Source organism: Musa acuminata, chromosome BXJ1-3 (assembly GCF_036884655.1).
Source record: "Musa acuminata AAA Group cultivar baxijiao chromosome BXJ1-3, Cavendish_Baxijiao_AAA, whole genome shotgun sequence".
Taxonomy (NCBI): Eukaryota; Viridiplantae; Streptophyta; class Magnoliopsida; order Zingiberales; family Musaceae; genus Musa; species Musa acuminata.
The window spans coordinates 5,669,753-5,692,496 of record NC_088329.1 but is presented as its reverse complement, the minus strand read 5'-3'; the positions used below and the strand labels follow the sequence as shown (position 1 = coordinate 5,692,496).

At 37.1% G+C, this 22,744-nt stretch overlaps 3 protein-coding genes across 3 annotated transcripts; 2 read left to right on the top strand and 1 right to left on the bottom strand.

Moving 5' to 3' along the window:
- The first annotated feature begins 3,088 nt into the window (after positions 1–3,088).
- LOC135636022 (uncharacterized) lies at positions 3,089–3,580 on the top strand. The gene has a single exon (XM_065147543.1). It carries the CDS (start codon positions 3,089–3,091, stop codon positions 3,578–3,580), a length of 492 nt encoding a protein of 163 aa, XP_065003615.1.
- An 8,004-nt stretch (positions 3,581–11,584) lies between these two features.
- LOC135618753 (acetate--CoA ligase CCL3-like) lies at positions 11,585–15,557 on the top strand. Its single transcript, XM_065119945.1, has 3 exons — positions 11,585–11,899; positions 13,199–13,789; positions 14,411–15,557. Exons 1-3 carry the CDS (start codon positions 11,672–11,674, stop codon positions 15,305–15,307), a joined length of 1,716 nt encoding a protein of 571 aa, XP_064976017.1. The 5' UTR covers positions 11,585–11,671; the 3' UTR covers positions 15,308–15,557.
- Positions 15,558–17,409: 1,852 nt separating this feature from the next.
- Positions 17,410–18,339, bottom strand: LOC135636016 (uncharacterized). Its single transcript, XM_065147535.1, has 4 exons — positions 18,264–18,339; positions 18,132–18,187; positions 17,778–18,072; positions 17,410–17,572 (listed from the first exon to the last, which is right to left on the bottom strand). Exons 1-4 carry the CDS (start codon positions 18,337–18,339, stop codon positions 17,472–17,474), a joined length of 528 nt encoding a protein of 175 aa, XP_065003607.1. The 3' UTR covers positions 17,410–17,471.
- Positions 18,340–22,744: the final 4,405 nt, after the last annotated feature.

Genomic DNA, 22,744 nt, shown 5'->3' with positions numbered 1-22,744 from the left:
TCCTTATTAAAGATATTTTATTTTAGTTATAATTTTTAAAATATATTTATGATATTTTTTGAAGAATTAGATCGATTTATCTTATGGATTGATCCACGATGTATAATAAAAAAAATACTACTCCAATTATCTTTTCAAGAGAATATTTTAGAAATATAATAAATAAGAAACGTCATTTGAGGAATACAAAAAAAAATGTATACCTCCTCGAAAACATGCAAAAAAAAAAGTAGCACTGCCCAATGTCCGATATCATGTTGTCTTGTATCGATGAGGACAAGTAATGGATTGAGCAAGGTAGGATTGAAGCTACACATGCAAATAATTGTGTGTGGAATGGAGGCCAATGAAGTTACTGATAAGGCGTATTTTGGGCCCAGGATACGTCACAGTCAATATCATATGTCAAGTCAGAATCTGTATCAAAACGATGTTCAACATATCCCGTCCGAGAGCTTGTGGCGGTGTCGTCTAATGTCGCTCCACATGTCCCGAGACGGCAGCCAGTCAGGAATATCATCCCATCCCTCGAGGATCAGCGGTCACGTCGAACCCGTGTGTGATCGACCCTCGTACAATAGTATAAAAGCCCTTATCCGACATCCGACCAAGGGGGGTAAAAAATAATTCGACCGACTACTGACTTGCTCGTCAGAAGGGTTAAAGTCGGGAATCAACGAAAGTCGTTTTTGCTAGCAAACAGCCACCCCCGAGCCATGAATGCTTCAACCTGGGAATCGCCATCCAGCGAACGAAGGCGAGCTGCCAACCAGCCCGAGAACGGAGAGACGTTGCTCCACGCAAACGGTGCTCGAATCGAGAAACGCTGATCAATACCCCATCGCAAGGGCCCGATCGACCTCGGCATCTAGCTCAGCCGACAGGAGACTCCCGACATCGACCCATGGACCAGGCCATACTGACTCATCAGTCACAGTAAATTTATTCACCAATAGTTGTCATTTGCCATCAGATGACCATCATGACATAGACTCATGTGGCCTACATGACTCATTTATTATTCTTTTATTATTACTAATCTTGATCTTTTCAAATCGGCAATTCCTTAGCTCTTTCTCCACCCAAAGATTACTCAATTTCTTACTATATAATTTCTCATACACGTGTGACCAATTAATTTCAAACCAAACATTTTCGGAGTTTAACTCTTGTAATATATTTTTTCTTATATATATATATATATTCATTTATGTGTAATGTCGAACTACATATATGAATTTAAATAATAGTCTGTTTTGATTCAAATACTCTTTCACATATTAGGCAGAAGGTTTTTCACAACATTTTACATATATTAAAAATCATATATGAAAAATGTTATAGCCAAAGAAAACAAAAATTTCTTGCCTTGGGAAGATGTTACTGTTGATAATTTTAACTATTTATCTTTTTAAGTTTTTAGGTTTTCCTATATAAAAATTATAAGAAAGTGTTAGAAAATAGAGGGAACTTAAAAGTTTTCTATCCCTCCTCTTTGTTTCTTGTTCTTCTTTGCAATTTGGCCCGAAGCAATCATTAAACTATATTTATTGGTCATTAAATAATTTTATTTTATTTTATTTTATAAGTTTAATTCTGATCCTTCTCAGATAGTTTTATGAGTTTTGATATAAGAATAATAACATAGGAAAGGTCGTCAACACCTAAACGTGAGTGACACCTCATTGTTACGTGATTAACATTGAATGAACAATTCATCATCATCGTACGTAAGATTTGACTCAGTCAATCGTTCATTATGTCACGTAACATATTTTTCAAATTCAATACTAAATGATTACATATATGATTAGAGGAAGCATATAATCATTAATCATGACCTCGATCCAACAATCAAATATCGTACTATAAAAATTCTCAAGGTATGTTCTCAAGAAGTTTCTCTTTCTCTAGTGAATTACACCTTCTATAATTGACATCTAATCGAATACTTCAAATCTCATATTCATTTATGATCATCTTAACATAGTGACCCAACGATCAAATATCGTACTATAAAAATTTTCAATGTTCTCATGAATTTCCTCTTTCTCTAACGAATTACACCTTCCATAATTGACATCTAATCGAATACTTCAAACCCCATATTAATTTATGATCATCTTAACATAGTTCTTTTTTGTACCATTCGTTATCTGAGTAACTCATCTTATGACTTCAAGTTTACGCTAAACTTACTCTAATCAACTTTGCGCCTCTCGGCATATTAGGTAACCAAATAATTTCAATGATTATTTGTATCTTAAATAACAACGGCTTGAATTTTGTGATAGTTAAGCTCTTAAGAAAACTCACACTGTTACATGATTGATTGTTGTCTATATAAAAAACCAAAGAATCACTGAGAAAATGATTCGTTCTTCATTACTCATTCAGTGTACTTTCTATATACAAAAATGTCAAGACATAAAAATAGAAAATATCAACCTAATTTCTAGGAAAAAAAATTACATAAAACGTAATAAATTGTGTAGAACCATATTTCATAATACTATACAATAAAATCCTAAAAAAATATTCATTACACAATTATTTGAATTGTTCCTTTACACCTTCTCTTTTGGATTATTTTCCTATGAATCTTTATTTGATTTCTCTTCTTTTTTTTTTTTTTGGGATCTCCTTTTGAATTAATTTCTTGATTACATGCAAGTGTTATGATAGTTAGAAATATTCTCGAGAATTAATGCACAATAAAACTAAAACCCACCGTTAATCGAGAAACGTCATATCACATCGTCCCACACCGGACGACACGTTTCACTCCGACACCACTGGGTCCCACATTCGTGTGTCCCACGTCAGTTGTTGCGTGCAGGTAAGTAGACGCGCGGCGGTTCAGCGAACCTGTTGGCACCGTATTGTGCGGAATTCTGACACCAAACACGCTTTTATTCCCACAGTTCCGCGCCAAGTCAGCCATGCAAGTTACTTCGAGGCAAATCATTGGAAGACACCGTAGGATGCTGCAAGATCTCCCACTCGTAAAAGCCACGTCCTTCGTAACCTTCTTCATATCATCTGCAGCTAGCCTTCCCTTCCCTCCTCCGTTGCACCACCTTCTTCCATGGGTAATCTACTCTCCCACCCCTCGCCGGGCGCCTCCGGCGGAAGAGTCGTGCTCTCCGATGGCACCGTCCACGAGTTCGAGCGTCCGATCCCCGCCGCCGAGCTCATGCTCGACCACCCACGGCAGGTCGTCGCCGAGGTGCAGCTGATCTCTGGCGGCAGTGGCAGCAGCGCTGAGCTCACTCGGCCGCTTCCCGCCGACCACGTACTGAACCCGGAGAAGGTATACGCCATGCTTCCGATGGCACGGAAGAAGGCTGGGGCGTTGTCCGCCGAAGAGGTCCGCCGGATCCTGGCATCTCTCGGGGGGACACCCAGAAGGAGTGACATGAAGGATGTGGTGCTGACGGCGAATGAAGCGGTCGGACGAAGGGAATGGCCGGTGCCGGAGTTCTTGATGAGGCAGCACTCAAGCAAGAGGTGGAAGCCAAGTCTACTTTCCATAGAGGAGGGGCATCCGATGAGGAAGCTGCCTCACTGGTTGTTCTGAGGAGACAAGACGAAGGGACAGTCGATCACAGGAAGAGATACGATGGCATACGTAAGGGAAATCACATTAGAGAAGACACCCATAGATTGCATTTGGTATGGTGATAATGTCAGATAAATGTAATAGGCACAATTTATTAACCACATAATATAGAGGGAAGAGGATGACTCTTATGAGATTGATATGTACATGCAATTAATATTTTATTGGATGAAGATGTGTCTATTAGTGATCTAAAATGGGCTTAATTTAACCTTTGACTGGAAAATAAGTGAAGAATTTATTGTTGCATGGCGGAGCCATGCTTGTGGTTATATTAGAAGTATTGGAAGGCACTGAAATCTAGTTTGTGTTAATTATATTTATATATACTTTTAGTTATAATTTATCTAAATCATGGTTGTGTAAATAATTATCACTCTTTTTTTATTAATAGTTTATTGTGGAAGATTATCTCGATAAGAAAATTAATAAAAAAAATTCATAGGATAATCAAGTAAAAGGAATAAACCTCCTTCTTTAAGTTAATCCAACCTTAAGATAAAAATCTTGTACTTTCTCTCACACAAATATTTTTGTTTTGAACTTTTCTAGATCTACTAAAGAAGACCTAATGAACCTTGGAGTGTTTTTTTTTTCTCAATCTCTCTCTCTCTCATCAAAACCTTGATATATATAAGGTATTTATAAAATAATTAAATATTATTTTTCAAGCAATTTGAATCTATTTAATACTTAAAACCAAGGTATGTAATACCGTAGTGTACCGATGTTTCGAGATTGGCTCGGTATGGTACAGCACCATGTACCGAACGAGAAACCAAAACATACCGAATGATACATCTAATTTTAAATATTTCTTTTTCTCTACTGTAACAATATAGTACTGTGTAACACTGTAGCATGTTAGCGATCCGCATACCGATATATCATTGGACTGGTACTTTGCATACCATGCTTAAAACATTTTCAAATTCTAACATAAATGAAAAATAATTATTATATAATATGTCCATAACCACTACATAGTTAATTATTACACCTGAGATATGAATACATTTTGCTTATGGAAAGGACAGGAGAGGAAGAATGATTGTCCAAATTTTGAGAGCACTAAATTCAACAACGAGGCTACTCATTGATGATCAATGGGTTTAATTTTCTTGCCTAATTTTCTCGAGATTTTTCGAACTTTAGGAACACTTTCATTAGTTAATATTGTATGATATCTTGTTTCTTGTTTCTATCCTACCAAAATAATTGGACCAACTCAAGATCTATGATATCTTGTTTCTTGTCTTTGAATGGTCACATCTACATCTTCAATGTGGCTTAGACAAGTCTTCAAATCACCATTTTTCAAAATCTCTTTCCATGTAGAACTTTAGCTTTCTGTCATAATTTGCTGACGACGAATACCCAATCATGTTGATTGACCATTTACAATGTTATCCCTTTGGCGTAGACATCTTTCCTTTGTGATGCATCTAAACATCACCTTTATTGGAGTCTCAACCTCCAATTGCCTACCCATTTAGACATAAAAGATTTTTTTTTTTTTGGAGTTTAGTGTTTGGATTACTAATCACCATTAATTATCATTTGAAGACACAAAATAATAATAATAAAACCAAAAATCAGAACTAATTTCTATATTAATAAAAATTAAGTCTCCAGTTTTGTATCGTATAAATTTATAACTTAGTCAGTAAAGATGTATCATTTATGATTAATTTTGAGTGTGCTACCTAATTTGATGAAAATGGAAAAAAAATATTGAGAGATATGATGAATATTCTTTGGTTAGGCTAAGTTTGGTCGAATACTATTCTATTTTTTACCCATTTATTTTTATGGGAGGATATCTCATTCAGCTAAGTTTGGTCGGATGAATCTTTATTATTTAGTGAGTTTTTAATTTTCTTTCATAAGTTTGTAAACTTTACAAATCAAACTCATGCTTTCAGATTTGAGTTAGGATTGTTAAAGAATACATCATTTCCAACAAATCAAATTGTTTTTATTCCGAACAGTAATAATAACTCAAATCAAATTTGAGTTATAAAAGATATGACTCGCTCGGTCTAGAGGGTCACACATATATGATATAGGTATTGCGATGAGTAGAGGTTGAGATATGAGATATCTACTAGAGCCCCTATCTTATTGGATATCCATTAAGCACTTAAATTATTAGATCCTATGGATCAGATCCAATAAGAGCCAATGAGATATTATTGGATAGAAATCTACTAATCTAAGAGGCTTGGGTAGTTGAATGAAGATCCAATACCCAATAGGACAGGATCCATTAGGGTTAAGTTGATATGAGACCTCTATAAATAGGAGAGAACTAGTGATCCATAGGCTAGAGCTTTTTGTCTCATCTCTTATTCTCCTCCCCCTCCACCTCAAAATAGGTCTGGAGTTTTGAGGAGCATCATCATAGCCCTATTGTATAGATCATTGCTAGAGAGGAGGGCGCTTGACCTCCTTCACCCTCTCCTATAGATCTGCGTGGATTCAAAGATATACGATCTCCCTAGGTAATACAATCTATCTCACAAATGGTTTTCGGTTTTGTGAAATTTTGTGCACCAATATTCGCACGATGACGAACACATCTTTGGGAATTGAGGATTTTGTTTTATGTTCTTCCGCTGCGCATGTGATGTCGCTCCCAAGAATTTCTCTATACATCCAACTATCCAAGCCTATTAGATTAGTAGATTTTTATTTAATAATCTTTCATTAGCTTGTATTGGATCTCATCATCCATAAGGAAGTACCCGCCCCGCATACGTACAGTGTAGGGAAATCTTGAGGCGACATCACATGCGTTACGAAAGAATAAAAAATAAAATCTTCAAATTTTTTAAAAATGTGTTCGTTGTTGTGCAAAAAATGGTGTACAACATCTGCAAAACTGAAAACTGCATATGGGTGTTTCGTTCCCTCAAGCTCTCTATCAACTTAACCCTAATGGATCTTAATCCAACTACCCAAGCCTCTTAGATTAGTGGATCTTTATACAATAATCTCTCATTTGCTCTTATTAAATCTCATACATATGATCCAATAATTCATGTGCTTATTGGATATCCAATAAGATATGGGGTTCGATAGATATCTCATATCCGAACCTCTACTCGTCGTAATGTATACTATATGTATGTGACCCTCTAGGCCCAATATCGAGTTGGTCGTGAGTCATACCTATCAGAACTCCTTTTGGATCGGTGAATTATTATCTCCATAATAATTCATTCGACTCATCAATTATGGACGTACTAGACCATTACGCCGTATTCCCTAGACGATGCAAGAAAATCTAATCCTTTGGACATATCTATTCTCAATTATCATGTATCTATAGTCTCTCATCCATCTAATACCCCAGATACTATATATCGGGCATGGTACTATCAGGCCCATACAATTTCTACTCGAGTCTCACTTTAATTGGATTCTCCCATAGAACTCTTTCCCTCTCAATCCAAATGACCATAGCCAAGGATTTGTCTGAGCAAGAGCAAATGAGATATTCCTCTTATGACACTTAGAATAGATGATCCTCTATCGACACTTAATAGTTCTCGTAAGGTTGGCAATCACTCTCGATGATTGGTTATGATAAATCTAAAACTTTCAAATTAAGTCTGGTATCGAAGAGTAGAGTACTTATATAAGACATCCTTAGTGTCTCAAGTCTAAGGACCAGATCCACCACTAGGATAACAGAATCGCTGTATGACAACGAGTTATCATTAACCATTAAACATTCCGTGAGTGAATCAATCAGTAAATTCATTATCTAATTAACACCTGCATTGTAATCCTAGTATCCCTACACGAGCAGCTATGAGACCAACCGCCTCTATCATATGTACGGGTATACAGTACACCAGTATATCCAGTTATCTTTATGTCTCTCTCGAGTAACCTATGACTAGGATTATTTAGGATATGTGTTTAAAGGCGAATCAGTCTTATTATTGTGATTTCATCATGATTTAATTCTCATTGCATAGATTCGAATATCACAATGCATATATATAATAAGCAATATAAAGTGATAAAATATCAAATAATATAATGAGCAAAAAGAATATGTATTATATCACATGTGTCATACTCACGTTATTAGCTTGTAGAACACCTATGACTAGCATATTGAATGATATTGAATAATATGCATGTCATTTTTAGTTTTAGATATGAAAGTTAAAAAAATTTATATCCAATTTATTGATAATTGTTTATATCTATGAAAATGTTGGTACACAGTTATGGAACGAAGACAGTGAAGGCTAGTAAAATTTATAAAATTTTTCCTCTAAAATCATATCAGGGCTCTTTCCAAATCCCATGGATCTAACAACAGTATGAATCTCTTCAAGGGTAGGGTTCAGAAAATAAGTTGAAGGTTGATATGATAGCTCGAATACCTGGTTGCTATTAGATATATGCATGCCTCAGCTGGTTTCAACCATTGAGTCTATTGATATTGCCTAACACCCTTGTAATAATAAATTGATATGGAAAAAATATCCTAAGGTAATAACTAAATGTGCTTATCAGTTTCCTAATTCTAGAATAGAAACTAGTTCACATGGATAACGTAGTCTTTGGTATATCTCGGTTATCCCCATAATCCAAACCTTTTGTTGAAAACAGCTTCACAAGCGTTTACCTATTACAGATAGATTCATGCATTTTTCATATCAATATTGAAGCTATTGGCTTTTTATGGTTAGCATTTTCGATAATTATTAAATATTTATTTTTGTACTTATTCTCTGTCCTCCTAAATTTAGAATCTTTAGAAATTAAAACTAAACTTAACTTTTAAATACCAAACAACAAGGTTTTTAAGGGACTAGTTAAGAAAAAGTATGAACGGTAGAAACAAAGAAAGTATGAAGATGATGCGGTTCATTGAATTTCATAATTGGGGACTGAAGTGGCCCCTCGACCAATGATTCGACAGGCTTAGGGTGGTCTTAGGACGTTGGCACTATGTCGGTTGGGGAAATCAATAGGTGCCAATGACGATAGAGCCGAGGATTATGTCTAAGTTGGTTGTAATGCCTGTTAGACTAAGTAAGGTAAAAGTGGTGCGATGACTTATATTATGCATATTAACATATGTGCTTATTGAGTAAGGTTTAAGAACACCTCGATGAGGACGAGTAGATGGCTCGGGGTCGTCCCTAGAGATTAGAGACTCTGATCATTGAATATGCACTAGTATCGTATTGGTATTTGTGTCGAGGTGGATGCACCGATGTGTGAAATGAGTGGTTGCTTCCTTCCAATGGGTGAACGTATTATAGGTCGAGGTTAAAGTCTCTTCACTTGAGCATTCATCGAGCATTATAACGATATCGGGCTCTTCTTCTGGTGCTACAAATGTTATAGTAAGATATCGTTGATGCTTTAGTTAACCCGATATGGTTTAGACCTGTGTATGCAGAATTATTCAACGTACGATCGAAGTGAAAACATCGAGCTCTCAATGTGTTACTTACATGAAAATCGAAGTTGAAAAAAGATTTTATAACTCAAATTTCTTTAATACATAAGTTAGTAATCCGAGATAGATGAATATGGCGGGTGAAAAAAAAGAAAGAATTCCTCTCACAAATTGACTCTTATATCATACTATCAAGGGATAGGATATTATAACATTCATCAAGAAATAATATTTAATCATATTTAATAAAAATAATATATATATATATATAATTATAATAACTTGTTTTGGACTCATATGCACATCAACAAATCGATGAAAGTTTTTCTTTCTCTTCATGAATATCATATGAAGAACACATATCAGATGGTTGAAGTTATGTTCCGAATCAAATCCAATGTTTGATGAACCAAGACACGATTAGGGACTTGTCATTCTTCAATGTACCAGTTATGTCCTGTCTCAGAAACCATGTGCTGAATCGAATGGATTGAGCCCGTCCTATGGCAACTCAATCGCCCCTCCCCACTAAATGCCACACAACAATCGTCACCGGTGACATTACTGGGTAAACGCCAGGCGTGGGTTCCATGATGAACACCAGAGAGCAGGGGGTGGGGCCCGTTGGTGGCCCCCACCGCCGTCGAGTAGATCTGATGTCATGCGACTTGACCCTATTCAATGTGAAGTTACCAGCTCGATCCGACCCACTAATGGTGTTTCGTGTGCGCGCTTAGGCACATCGGACTCGAGACGAATCTGTGGCATGTGGTTGCGTCAGACCGAGTCATGGAACATCCATCGTTTCCGATTAGCTATCTTATCTTCTCACTCGGATGAGGCACAGTCAACGTACACGATCGAGCAAAGAGTGCTCGAGTACATGTACCAAAGGTCCCCTCCAAACGTACTACTCACCGTATGACCAGGCAATAATGTGGGTCCCGCAGTGGTATGGGCAGGATCGTTGGGTACGCAAGAAAACAACGAGCCATGGTTGACTCTTACATGAATCTTGGTTGGAATCATTTGTGATTAATTTATTAAACTTATACAGAATTATGCTTATCATTTTCCATTAATTAATCCAAGAACGCCGGACACGTGACCCACTTAAACAATGCATCCATGCATACCGGACGAGAGAGACAGATCGGATAAGTTCACTCGGGAGGATTATTGAGAGAAATTTGACTTTTACCTTTCATGAGTAGCCATCAAAGATAGTATTAACGATTGGCTTCACATAATTTGGAGGTTAAAATTAGTATGGTATAATGTGATGGCTGTCATGCACATCCCGTAAGCTTAGTCAAACGAAGGATCAAAGCCCCAATCATTTAGCTTAGGATAAGTCTCGCTGACAACTCATCGCCCGCCATCTTCCACGGCAAGCTACTACGGTCGCGGGCCCCGCAGAGCGTTAAAAAAAGAAATAATAATAATAATAATTATTAATTATATTCTCGACTTGCCTCCAATGTGATCGCAACGTGTCACGTGTGTCTCCGCCGACCAGCGAACACCGCTGTCCTCGCCGCTCTGGCGGGTCCCGCAAAAAAGCCGAAAAATCATTGACTGCCCTATAGCGGCCGGAAAAGCGACAGCGCCGCTGAGAAGGGGCCCACACGTGGAGCCCACAATAGGGCCACATGTGGAGCCTACAAGAGCGTGTGAAAAAAATATTCATTTATTTGATTCATTCTCATGTGATCTCTCATTATAAATGTTCTAAAAATAATAAATAATAAGAAAAAAAATATAATCACATTTAAGGTTAATAAAAAAATGGTGTTTTATCTAAGATAAATTTTCATAGTTGTCTTACGAAATAAATAATATAAATATTATTTATTTGATTGATAAGATTATATTTTCTTCGTTATTATTTTTCGTTTTCTTCTGCTTTAGGTTTATAAAAAGATGTTAGAACATGAGAGATATCCAATTGATCAATTAAAATAATAGTTTCTTTTTTCGATATTTCAGATGCCTGAGACCCTAATGACTATGGTGGGTTTCATTTAATTTATTTATTATCAGAAAAGAATTTTTTTTGTTTAAAGAATATACATAGCGTGGCAAAATCCAAAGCGTTCTTAATTTTGTTACATATATTGATTATAAAAAAAAGGGGAAAAAAGTGAACAAAGAAAAAGAAGGAAATAATTATTCTTTTTCATTGCGCATCTAGAAAACAAAATTTAAAATTCTATGGATAATTTTCACATAGCAACTTATAGAATTTACAAGAAATATTATTTAAATATGAGACAATTAAGGGTTCGCCTCCTCTGACTACTTATTGATCACTAGGGTGACGACGCGATAGCAGATGCGAAAGCTGTTTGCTGTTTTCTGTTTGCTGTTTGCTGTTTGCTGTTTGCTGTTTTTGCAGCATCACACACCCCTTCGCTATTTGACACACACGGTCCGGTTCGCAACGGAGGACGAATGTGGGTCGGTTACCTACGCGTGTCATTTCCAATTCGCCCCGTGTATAAATACCCACCGAGCTCCGCTCTCTCATCATTCTTCCTTCTACTTTGCTTCTATAGCCGTCCGTCTGTGGGTGTGTAGGTAGGTGTCTGGGATTTGTCAACCGCTCGGCCGGCATGACGATGGGGAGCGAGATGGAGGCGGACATCGACGATTTGCCGAAGAACCCCGCCAACTACATGGCCCTCACGCCGCTCTGGTTCCTCGACCGGGCCGCCCTGGTCCACCCGAACCGCCTCTCCGTCGTCCACGGCCCCAGGCGTTTCACCTGGTCCGAGACCTACCGGCGTTGCCGCCGCCTCGCCTCCGCCCTCGCCTCCCGCTCGATCGGCCCCGGATGCACGGTGACTCTCTCTCTCTCTCTCTCGCTCTCTCTCTCCTTTTCTACTTTAGATTCCTTTGCCTTTTCGTGGTCCTATGCACACAGGACCCTCTGAGCGTCGCGTCGACCGTCGGATTCGTATGGCTGACTTTGTTTTCGATCAGTGATTCATACAGCAGATTTATTTTGATGATTTCTTTACATTTTTTTATTATTGCCTATTCATTTCTTTCGAATCTATTCTCTCTCCTCATTTCCTGTTCTATTTTAATTGCCTTGTCTGATCCGGTTGTTAATAAGCGTTAAGATTCGTGCTGAGGATTGGATGTGTATGTCTGCAGTTGATTTTAGAATCAGGAAAATTAGATTCCAGCTTTTAGTTTATTCTTTTGATTTTTCTTAGAATTTCGGATCCTTTACTCTTCTTGCTCTGTTCTATGGTCGGGTATAGAACGGGATGCATAAAAATGATCTGTGTGGTTGTTAATATGTGTGTTATTTTCTTTTTATTACTGTTTGGATTTAATGTTTAGATCGCTCTGATTTCTCCTGGTTAGGGTTCCATGTACGGTCCTTGGAGACTCGTGTTGAGGAATTAATGGATGTGGATTTGATTATTCTGGATAAGGGATTATCCTTTTGATATGTTTAAGACTTGATTTCTTTCGCCTTCCTCTTACTGATTTGGTTTGTCGTGGTTATGGTTGTATATGGGAGGTTTTGATATCAGATGTGCGTGGATGAAGTACACTCCGAATTAGCGGATAATATTCTGCTCTTAATTTATTTATTTCCTTTTTTACACTCACGCCAACAATTTTCCTACATAAATTTTATTCATGCTTTGTATTTTATTTTTATGTCATACACTTAGAAATGGGATTAGATTTGCTCATCTACTTTACTAGATTAAAAGAAAAAAGGGTAGAACATATCATGATGGTTGATCCATATCATTGTCATTAAAATTCTTTTAACATATACATAAATGATACCGATAAATCTGCCTCATGCAACTCACAGAATAAAACATCTCTTCTTGCTTTGGAGTAATCTGCAGATGATCGTTCTATACATATTCACATGTTTCCTTCAGTTCAAAGTCCAGAGTGAACATGTTTGGTTAGCTTTCCAGACAATATTCTTGAACATGGAAATATCCATCGAGGACTTTAACAACTTGTGAGGAGTCCATCTGTAGGGAGTAGAAATATATGGTTGCTTCACCTCAAAGCATCCATCTGCTTCTCATGGTAACCATTTAGATGCAGTGGTCAAATAAATATTTAGCTTAAATCATATATGTTATTCATTTTGTTAGGTGGCTGTAATTGCACCAAACATCCCAGCTATCTATGAAGCTCATTTTGGAGTTCCAATGGCCGGAGCTGTCTTGAACACTGTCAACATTAGGCTGAATGCTGCTACCATTGCCTTCTTACTGGGCCATTCCTCGGCAGCAGTGGTTATAGTGGACCAGGAATTTTTCACTTTGGCAGAGGAAGCTCTGAAGATCATAGCAGATGAAAAGAAAGGTGCTTTCAAGCCTCCTCTCCTCATTGTTGTAGGTGATGAAACATGTGATCCCAGGGCTCTTGATCATGCTTTGAGAAAAGGTGCTATTGATTACGAGAAATTTTTGGAATCTGGGGACCCTGATTTTGCTTGGAAGCCTCCGAAGGATGAGTGGCAAAGCATTGCACTAGGCTACACTTCTGGGACAACTTCTAGTCCGAAAGGAGTGGTGTTGCACCACAGGGGTGCTTATCTTATGGCTCTAAGTTGTGCTTTAATATGGGAGATGAATGAGGGAGCTGTCTACTTGTGGACTTTGCCCATGTTCCATTGCAATGGTTGGTGTTATGCATGGACAATGGCTGCCCTTTGTGGAACTAGCATATGCCTTCGCCAGGTAATGTTGCAATTTGCTGTTTTTGATTTTGATTTTTGTTTTTCTGCATCTTATGTGAGTAAGACTTATACTTGCCTTTTATGCTTTAACTAGTTCTGTTATGAGTATATTGAGTTGATATTTTAATCCTCATGTTCCTACTAAATAATATACAAATGTGGCCTGAACTATTTTCCTGATGGTTAAATCTCCAACTTGGTCCGTCACATACAAAGATACAACATATCTGGACATTCTTTGGTAGTAGCACAAAAAGATTCCACAAGACCATAAAACAGATCCATTCAGGGAGAACAACAAGAACTGTGCCAGTGAATTCTGTGTCCAGTTTCTATTTACTTGCTTGCAATTTCTTTCTTTTTGTCAGGGAAAATTAAATTTTAGTTTTTAAACTCTATTCTGCCTTATTTACTGGTGGACTGAATGATTTGTTCATGTTTCGTTTATCAAAAGGTAATATCGTATAATTCATCAGTCATCTAAAATAAAAGTCCACATAGTTGTAGACTTGGCCGAGGAAAGTTTTCTTGTTTTCTTGTTTTTTGCTGAGAAAAGCAGCTTTGGATTCTTAAAGCTTAATCACTTTGTGTTTTTATTTCCTTGTTGGTCTTTCTTGTTTAGGTCACAGCCAAGGCCGTATACTCTGCCATAGCCAAGCAAGGTGTCACTCACTTCTGTGCAGCCCCGGTTGTCCTAAACTCGATCGTCAATGCGCCTCCAAGTGACGCTATCCTCCCTCTTCCCCGTGTTGTCCGCGTCAATACTGCTGGCGCTGCTCCGCCCCCAACGTTGCTGGCGGAAATGACCAAGCTTGGTTTCCGCGTCACCCACACATATGGCTTGTCGGAGACCTTTGGCCCTTCCGTTGTCTGCGTATGGAAGCCGGAATGGGACCTTCTTCCGCTCGACGAACGAGCACGTGTCCATGCCCGTCAAGGTGTTCGCTACGTCGGCCTGGAAGGCCTCGATGTGGTTAACTTGAAAACCATGGCTCCAGTCCCTGCCGACGGTACCACGCTTGGGGAGATCGTCATGCGAGGCAATGTTGTGATGAAGGGCTACCTGAAAAACCCAAAGGCTAATGCGGAGACCTTCGCCCATGGTTGGTACCACTCCGGTGACATAGGTGTGAAGCACCCGGATGGGTACATAGAGGTGAAGGACCGCGCAAAGGACATCATCATCTCGGGGGGCGAGAACATTAGTAGCCTGGAGGTGGAGAGCATCTTGTACGTGCATCCCGCGGTGCTGGAGGTCTCGGTGGTGGCTCGACCAGACGAGCAGTGGGGGGAGTCGCCATGTGCATTTGTGACCTTGAAGGATGGTGTGGATCCATCCAATGAGCAGGCACTAGCAGAGGATATCATAAAGTTCAGCCGTGCAAAGATGCCGGCGTATTGGGTCCCCAAATCTGTGGTGTTCGGGCCGTTGCCCAAGACAGCTACGGGGAAGATCAAGAAGCATGAATTGAGGACGAAGGCCAAGGCAATGGGACCTGTCAAGAAAAGCAGGCTCTAAATTTATTTCGCTGCTTTTGTTCTGGTTTACAGTTTATCCTGATGATACCGAGTTGTTGCTGTTCCAAAGTGGTCTAAAATTTTTTTGATGTTCCTAATCTGGGAGAAATTTCAACAAAAAGTCTTCCTTTTGATGATGAATTTGTAATAAGATTTGTACCTTTTATTGGAACTTTTGTCAGGAGAATCTGTAAGTGTAGAACTTTGTAGTGGGTTTCTCGTGGGGTTATATATATTTACTTTTTGGTATAGCCTAACGTGAGGAATCATCATCTTCGGAGTGTAACACAAATACCTCAGCTTGGTCTAGTGGTAAAGTCAACTACTTTTTTGAAGTCAATTGTATCGTCTATTTGATCATGTCGTCAAGATTATTATCAAGTTATGAAGTTGATCACACTGTTAAACCGTTTATTCTCTATTCTTAGAGTTGATAGATAGAGAAATATTCGTCTCAATTAAGCTTGACACGTGATGACGCAAAGAGAAAATAGCTCTAGTCGAGTCATGCAAATATCAACTCAATATAAAAGGCCAAGAGAATATTTCACTTGTACCATAGAATATTTTTCTTGTTAAACTCATTATGAAAAGCCACAGGATCATAGTAATCAAGGTGAGCAATTATTTATAAAAAAGATATATCTATTTCATTCTACTATTAACTTCAGCATTGAAAAGATCACGTCAAAAAATTTATTTAATCTTGATCTTTATATAAAGCCACCGAGTGAGTGTTCAAGCTTTTGACCACATCAGACTTCTTACACATGTAGGCTTGAACCGACTCAAGTTGATCTAAACATCACTAATATCATATACATTATTTTAGTACTAAATGGAGAACCCATGTTGCAAGCACATCATTCCATCAACCCGGATAACGGGCGCTCTAGCGAGGGCACTCCCGCCTCGACTCATAATATAGTCAATGCATCCTAACATCCAATGCATCCTTCATAGGCACAGGCGTCTTTGATGCATGATGCGTCCTTTATAAATAAAAGCATTTAAAACATTTGATGCACCCATCATAGACAAAAACATCATAACGTTTGATGTATCCTTCCCAAATATAACATCTTTAATGTGTAATACATCCTTTGTAGACAAGAGCATCTGATGCATCCTCTACGAACAAAAGATATCCCAATAATAGATATATCTTTATCAAGCATAAGTATATTTAATGTGTGATGCATTCTTCGTTGGATGAGAACATTTAAAGTGTCTAATATCTCATCCACCGATAAAAAGTATCCAAATAATCCTAATAAAAAGCATCTTTAACGCGTGATGCATCCTTCGTGAATGACACAGCATATAAACTATCTGATGCGTCTTTTGTAAATAAAAAATATCCGAACGATTGACATGTCTTTAAGAGTTTTTAATGCATGATGCGTCCATCATGTACAAGAGCATCTTAGTTGTCTGATGTGTCCTCTATGGACAAAAAATACCTTGACCATCGATATATCCTTTTATCGGCACAAACATCTCTAACATGAAGTCAACTTGCCCAATATGATAGGTTGGTATTCAGATAGGATAGATTATGCCCGAGGCGAGTAGATTGACTGAACTTGGGCTTCCAATGTGGGTTCATTAGCTCCACTGTAGTCGGTCTAGTAGATAAGAGATTACATCGCCCGATGTGGGCATCTTGGCATGTCTAAGGCAAACGAACAGATATATTTTTTTATTACATAAAGTGAACATCTCGACATATTTAGGGTCAACCGAGCAAAGTCAGATTAGGCGATAATGGGTAATGTCCCTATAGCAAATCGAGTGGGTGATAGTATGCTAGATAGCCTAAGAACTAGCATCCCTCTGTCACCCGAAGTGGGATCTCAATGGTCCTATAGCAGGTCCGCCGAAGCCTTCCCTTGTCATGCAATTAATCTATATTGTAAGTATTATCTATTTTTGGATTTGGGTTACACAAAATCTGTTCTTATTTTCATTTTTTATTCAATTAATCTATGTGATTCATGATTCATGTAATCTTTAGCACCCTCGCATAATGCCAACTGATTTATTCGGTATATGTGATGCCTAAGTAAAAGAGCAACAAAGGAAGAACAACAAAAAGCCATATATATTATAGATCGACACATGTATACAAGCTAAGAACTAAGATTGCAACTTGTGGTCTCTCTTCATGCTAAGTAAAAGGAGATGAAGAGCACAGGCATGAGAAGTGACATGAATGCTGGCACAAGCAGCACACCTCCAATGTTTGCCTCTCCCATCACATCACCTGCACAGTGAATAAGACAGATCAGAGAAGTCAAAGACTTATGACGATGAGCACACATCACTGCGCCATGTAAACCTAACAAGTTCTAATGCTAATAGGTGAATCTGTTCATCGAACTGTTTGGTAGACATCGTTCTGTCCTCATCTGCCGCACCTAAGTCACACCGTTGCACACCAAACTTGGACATGGGGATGGGACTCTCACCTCCATAAGCAACACGACTCAGAGTGGCGTTGCTGCTGCCATTTCCTCCTCCACCACTGCACGCCATTTGAAATACGGCTTGCACTCCTTGCATCAGTCCCGGCCTGTAGAATCCGAAGCTGGACATTATGCCATCAAAGCAGCTGGTCATAAGCATCATTTCGCCTAAGCATGGGGAGCTGCAGAAGCTGGCGGTGGCGTTGTCCTGTTGAGGCACAGGTGTGGATGAATTCGACGTTGCGTTCGCAGTTCCATTGGTGCTTATTCCCATTGATGTCAGGCAGTTGTCGATCACCTGCAATCTCCGATAATTAATCTCACGAAGGATTTCTCATGAGTTACGAGCTCACTTACAGTTCGGTTATCGAAACAAAGAGCAGCTCTTGCAACAATCTGGATGGCATCCTGTGCTGCATGCATGATTTTGAGAAGAGCAAGTTAGGGTTTCTCCTACATAAACCCACGGATATGAGCGAACTCACATACCTTCACAGCAGGAAGAAGCTATATAAAGCAACGCAAGGGCAAAACATGGGTGCTTTAGTGAGAGAGAACGAGCCATGGTAGTGAAATATGAGACAACAATTTCCAAGAGGTAGGCCAAACATATATAGCATTAGAATCTACTGAGACCCTCAGCTTGAGTTCATAATCTCACCTGCTACATAGTAGTACAGTCTCGATGATGAGATACTGCATGGTTCATTGGAGTTACTTACCATCTGCCGACTGACACTGATGCAGGAGATGGACAGTTTGGTGTACAACATTCAACAACTGGTTAAAAAGCACTCAGTAATCAAACCTAAATTGAGTTCCAATTTGAATCCATGGGAGGACTCACAATCCATGCAGCTTTTTCTATGGTTTCATTGACTTGAATCCTTGTGTCTGATGCAGTTAGGCCAGAACTGGAAACATATGATCATTGCTTGAAGCACAAGCTTACAGGACCATTGAAACTGATATATATATATATATATATATATATATATATATATATATATATATATATATATATATATATATATATATATATATATATATATATATATATATATATATATATATATATATATATATATACAGTACTCAATATTTGTACTGCATGATTGCATATTAAAAGGATTACATGGTGTAGTTTCTTCTGGTTGTGGAGCTCCTCTTGACCTGAGGTGTAGATATATATATGTATCATTCATGTTAGAGCCATGTAATTATTCCTTCTGATCTGAAGCATTGTATATATGATGCACTTTTTCCTCACCAATATGGATTAATGTGTAATTCGATCTGCTGTCATGTGAAAGACTTTTGTATTACTTTTGTTGTCTGGTCATGCCACACCAACCTCAAGCAATAAATGAGATGCATATTTTTGTCATTATGGGGAGACATATTAAAGATAAATAGATGGAATCAATTCTATCATACTTCAGGCTTGAAGTTGAGTAAATATGCTATAGAAAGAGTAGCAGTTATTAACCCTATAGATCATCGCCATGGGACGGTAAGGGAAGAACCCTAATTGGTAAAAGAAAACTCACATTCACTTGTTATGCTTTTGGAATAAGTAGGAAAATAAGAAGAATGCCGCGATTGTTTTATTCTAAATAAGTATATTGAATTTTTTTTATATTTTTAAAAACATGAATATATATATTATTGTATCTATTATCAATGATGATTGGCCTATGATCATGTCGATCCGTCTTATGCATCTCGATCATTTGTAAAAAAAAAAAAAAAAAATTAATAATAGCATATCACATATACCAAACCAAACTTTCCACATCAAACTCCAATCACAAAATTAATATGAATTCATATTCGTTAATCAATTCAACAAACTTCATAATGTGCATATTTGACGGTTGGAAAGTTAGCATATATAACATCTTCTTCCAAAAAGAAAGAAAATGAGAAATTATAAATGATGTAATAACTCAAATTTCGTATGTCTATGAAATTTGACAAATCATGTTCCAACCTTATGATGCTTTAGATGGGACGCCACTGCTGAAATTTTGTAGAAGAGGAAAGAGCATCAAAAAATGTAAAGAGAAAGATGGAATGATTTCATGGTTTCATGGAGAAAGATGGATCGCCCTCACAATCGAATTATCAAACAACGATTTCATGGTTTCGAACCCAATCGAAACTGACACTAGACGCTTAAGTTTCGGTTCTATTCCATTGGAATCGGAACTAAATATTCTAATTTGATTTTGAATAGATTAAAAACCTATTAAACATTAAACACTACTAAAAAATAAATATTTAAATATTAAAAAAAGTTATGAGAAGAAGCAGGAGTTAATTATAAATTATCCTTAGTTAATTATCTTTAGTATTTTGGTCTATGTGCTTTAAAAAATTATATTGACATTCATATAACTACAAAAGTAAAATATAAATGTCAATTTCCCTTATGATATCAGTTTTACTAATGAAAATATAAAAATAATGGGCAAAAAGATAATTTTAATATTACAGTCGGTGGTGATGGATAGCAATACCGCTAGGGACCGTGGGTGGCTATTGTGAATAAGAAGAGATGCAATGAGATGTGAGGGCTACTCTGTAGATTCAGAAAGTATCAATGCAGTTGTCGAGCGGTGTCGCTCGGCATTTGCATCAGTGGCTCTTTCGTCGCTTGACAACTACGTCAAAATTAATGCAGATGCAAAGTGACGAAAGAACCGCTCGACAATTACGTCAATATCAACGCAAATGCAAAATGACTCTCATCTCTCATCGTCGCTCTCCTTACCACAATAGTCACCCGTGGCCTTCAACGATTAAAATATTAATTATTTATTTATCTTTTATTTTTATTAGTAAAATTAATAATGTCGGGATAAATAAATTTAAATATTTTTTATTTTTATAATAATATAAAAATAATATAAATATTTTAAAAATATAAAGATCAAAATATAAAAAGATAATATGTAATTAGCGTACGAAAATGCTTTGGAATGGGGTGGATCCCTCGAGGAGAAGAGATGTGGAGCCGAGAGATTGGGTGGAGCTAGGGAGGTTGGCACTGTGGGTACAGGTAAGGAGGAAGGGTCAGTCCCACTTCTGCACTGTAAGGTGGACTTGAAGAAGACTGTGAGCTAAGGAGATTCATGATGGACACTACTTTGAGTTATGTTTTGAGTGAGAGAAGCTTGTATTCATAGCTTCCACAACAGATCTGTAATCGTGCATCCATGTCTTGAATCCATCAGCTGGAACATAGGATATTACTTGCCATCCTCAGTACATTTCCACATGCCAAATCGAAAATGGTACATGTGGTGAGAGAGAGAGAGAGAGAGACCCAAGAATAACTGTTATAACGAAGGAATCCAAGAGAGAGAGAGAGAGAGAGAGAGAGAGAGAGAGAGAGGGGGGTACAAATTTTGATGCATAATATTGTAGACAACAACATGTTTGGCACCGAGTGCGGAAGCTGTCGTCCTAAAGGAAGCCTCTAAAGAGTCTTTAGAAAGAGAATGAGAAGAATGCGACATAATTTTGCCTCTCTTGCGTCCTATTGCACTATTAGCATTGATTGCATTCCATCGCATTGGTTTGTTCTTTATGAACAATAATGGATTCTAGTTAGGGCACCATCCAATGGGTGGGAAGGGCCCACCAACTATATGTCATTTACGTAATATCTATTTCATTTCTTTGGCTTGGACCATTATGAACTTGATTCAAGTGTATATGTCAAGCCTAATATAACTCAAATATGACGTGATATTAGAATAAACTAATATATATTGAATATTTTTCTAAATAAAATGAGATAAATAGGTAATTAGATATTAATAAGGGGATTTAATTAGATATGGGTAATTATACAATTTACTCTACATGAGATAAACTCCATTTAATTATTAGTTATCCAAACTCATAATCTCTTAAATTCTCAATTCAAACTTATATATCGGATCATAGTATCTTTGTTTATACATACCCCCAATATATTTTGCATGACCCATGCCCAACATAGTCATCTTTCACCATCAAACTACAAGTCCTAAAAAAAATTAAAATTGATTCTCAAACTTCAAGACAATCAAAATCAATAATAAATATAAAACAAACCAAGGAGAAAAGCAATGTTCTAGATTTTGAATACTGATATTTTATCCCCGAATGATTTAGGGTCCATCTTAATATAATGAATGTTATGGTGATGATTTACTATCTTATCTATTTCTTTGGCTCATAAAAGGTTATGTAATTGCAAATTTTCTCAAATACTAATAACTTACAAGTAAACAAAATATTATTCTTCGAGGATTAGTGGTAATTATATTCATTATGTAATTACATTTTTAGATATTAGATATTGATAAGAAGCTTTAATATGTGGATATTCAAATATTATATTCCTCCCAACTTTACACCTACTCAAATGTTTTCTTAATTCAATACGCTAGCCAATCATAATGATTCAATCGACTCTTCTTATCCGAATAACACGAGAAGATTTCACATAATCAATCTCATAAATTAATTTTCTCTTACATTCAATGGTTACTAAAACTTACTTTACATGAGAGAAACTCTATTTAATTCTCACAATCTCTTAAGTTCTCAATGCTAATTTATATATCATATCAAAGTGACCTTTGTTGATGTAAACCCCAAATGTGTTTTGCATGATCCGTGCCAAACCTAATCATCTTTTAATATCAAACTTATGACAAGTCCTATAAAAAAATTAAATTAAACTTTAAGACAATCAAAATCAATAATAAATATAGGAGAAAAATAATATTCTAAATTTTCTATGCTGATATTTTATCCCTAACAAATGATTTAGGGTCCATCTTAATGTAATGTTATGTATTTTACTATCTTTTCTTTTTTTTCCATAAAAGATCATGTAATTATATATATTTTTAAATGCTAATAACGTACAAGTAAATAAAATATTATTATTAGAGATTAATGGTAATTAC

Coding starts and splice junctions, on each gene's coding strand:
- LOC135618753 (XM_065119945.1), top strand. CDS start 11,672: ATGACGATGGGGAGCGAGATGGAGGCGGACATCGACGATTTGCCGAAG. Junction 11,900..13,198: donor CGATCGGCCCCGGATGCACG/GTGACTCTCTCT, acceptor TCATTTTGTTAG/GTGGCTGTAATTGCACCAAA. Junction 13,790..14,410: donor CTAGCATATGCCTTCGCCAG/GTAATGTTGCAA, acceptor TTTCTTGTTTAG/GTCACAGCCAAGGCCGTATA.
- LOC135636016 (XM_065147535.1), bottom strand. CDS start 18,339: ATGGCTCGTTCTCTCTCACTAAAGCACCCATGTTTTGCCCTTGCGTTG. Junction 18,188..18,263: donor AGCTTCTTCCTGCTGTGAAG/GTATGTGAGTTC, acceptor TCATGCATGCAG/CACAGGATGCCATCCAGATT. Junction 18,073..18,131: donor TTTGTTTCGATAACCGAACT/GTAAGTGAGCTC, acceptor CGGAGATTGCAG/GTGATCGACAACTGCCTGAC.
- LOC135636022 (XM_065147543.1), top strand. CDS start 3,089: ATGGGTAATCTACTCTCCCACCCCTCGCCGGGCGCCTCCGGCGGAAGA.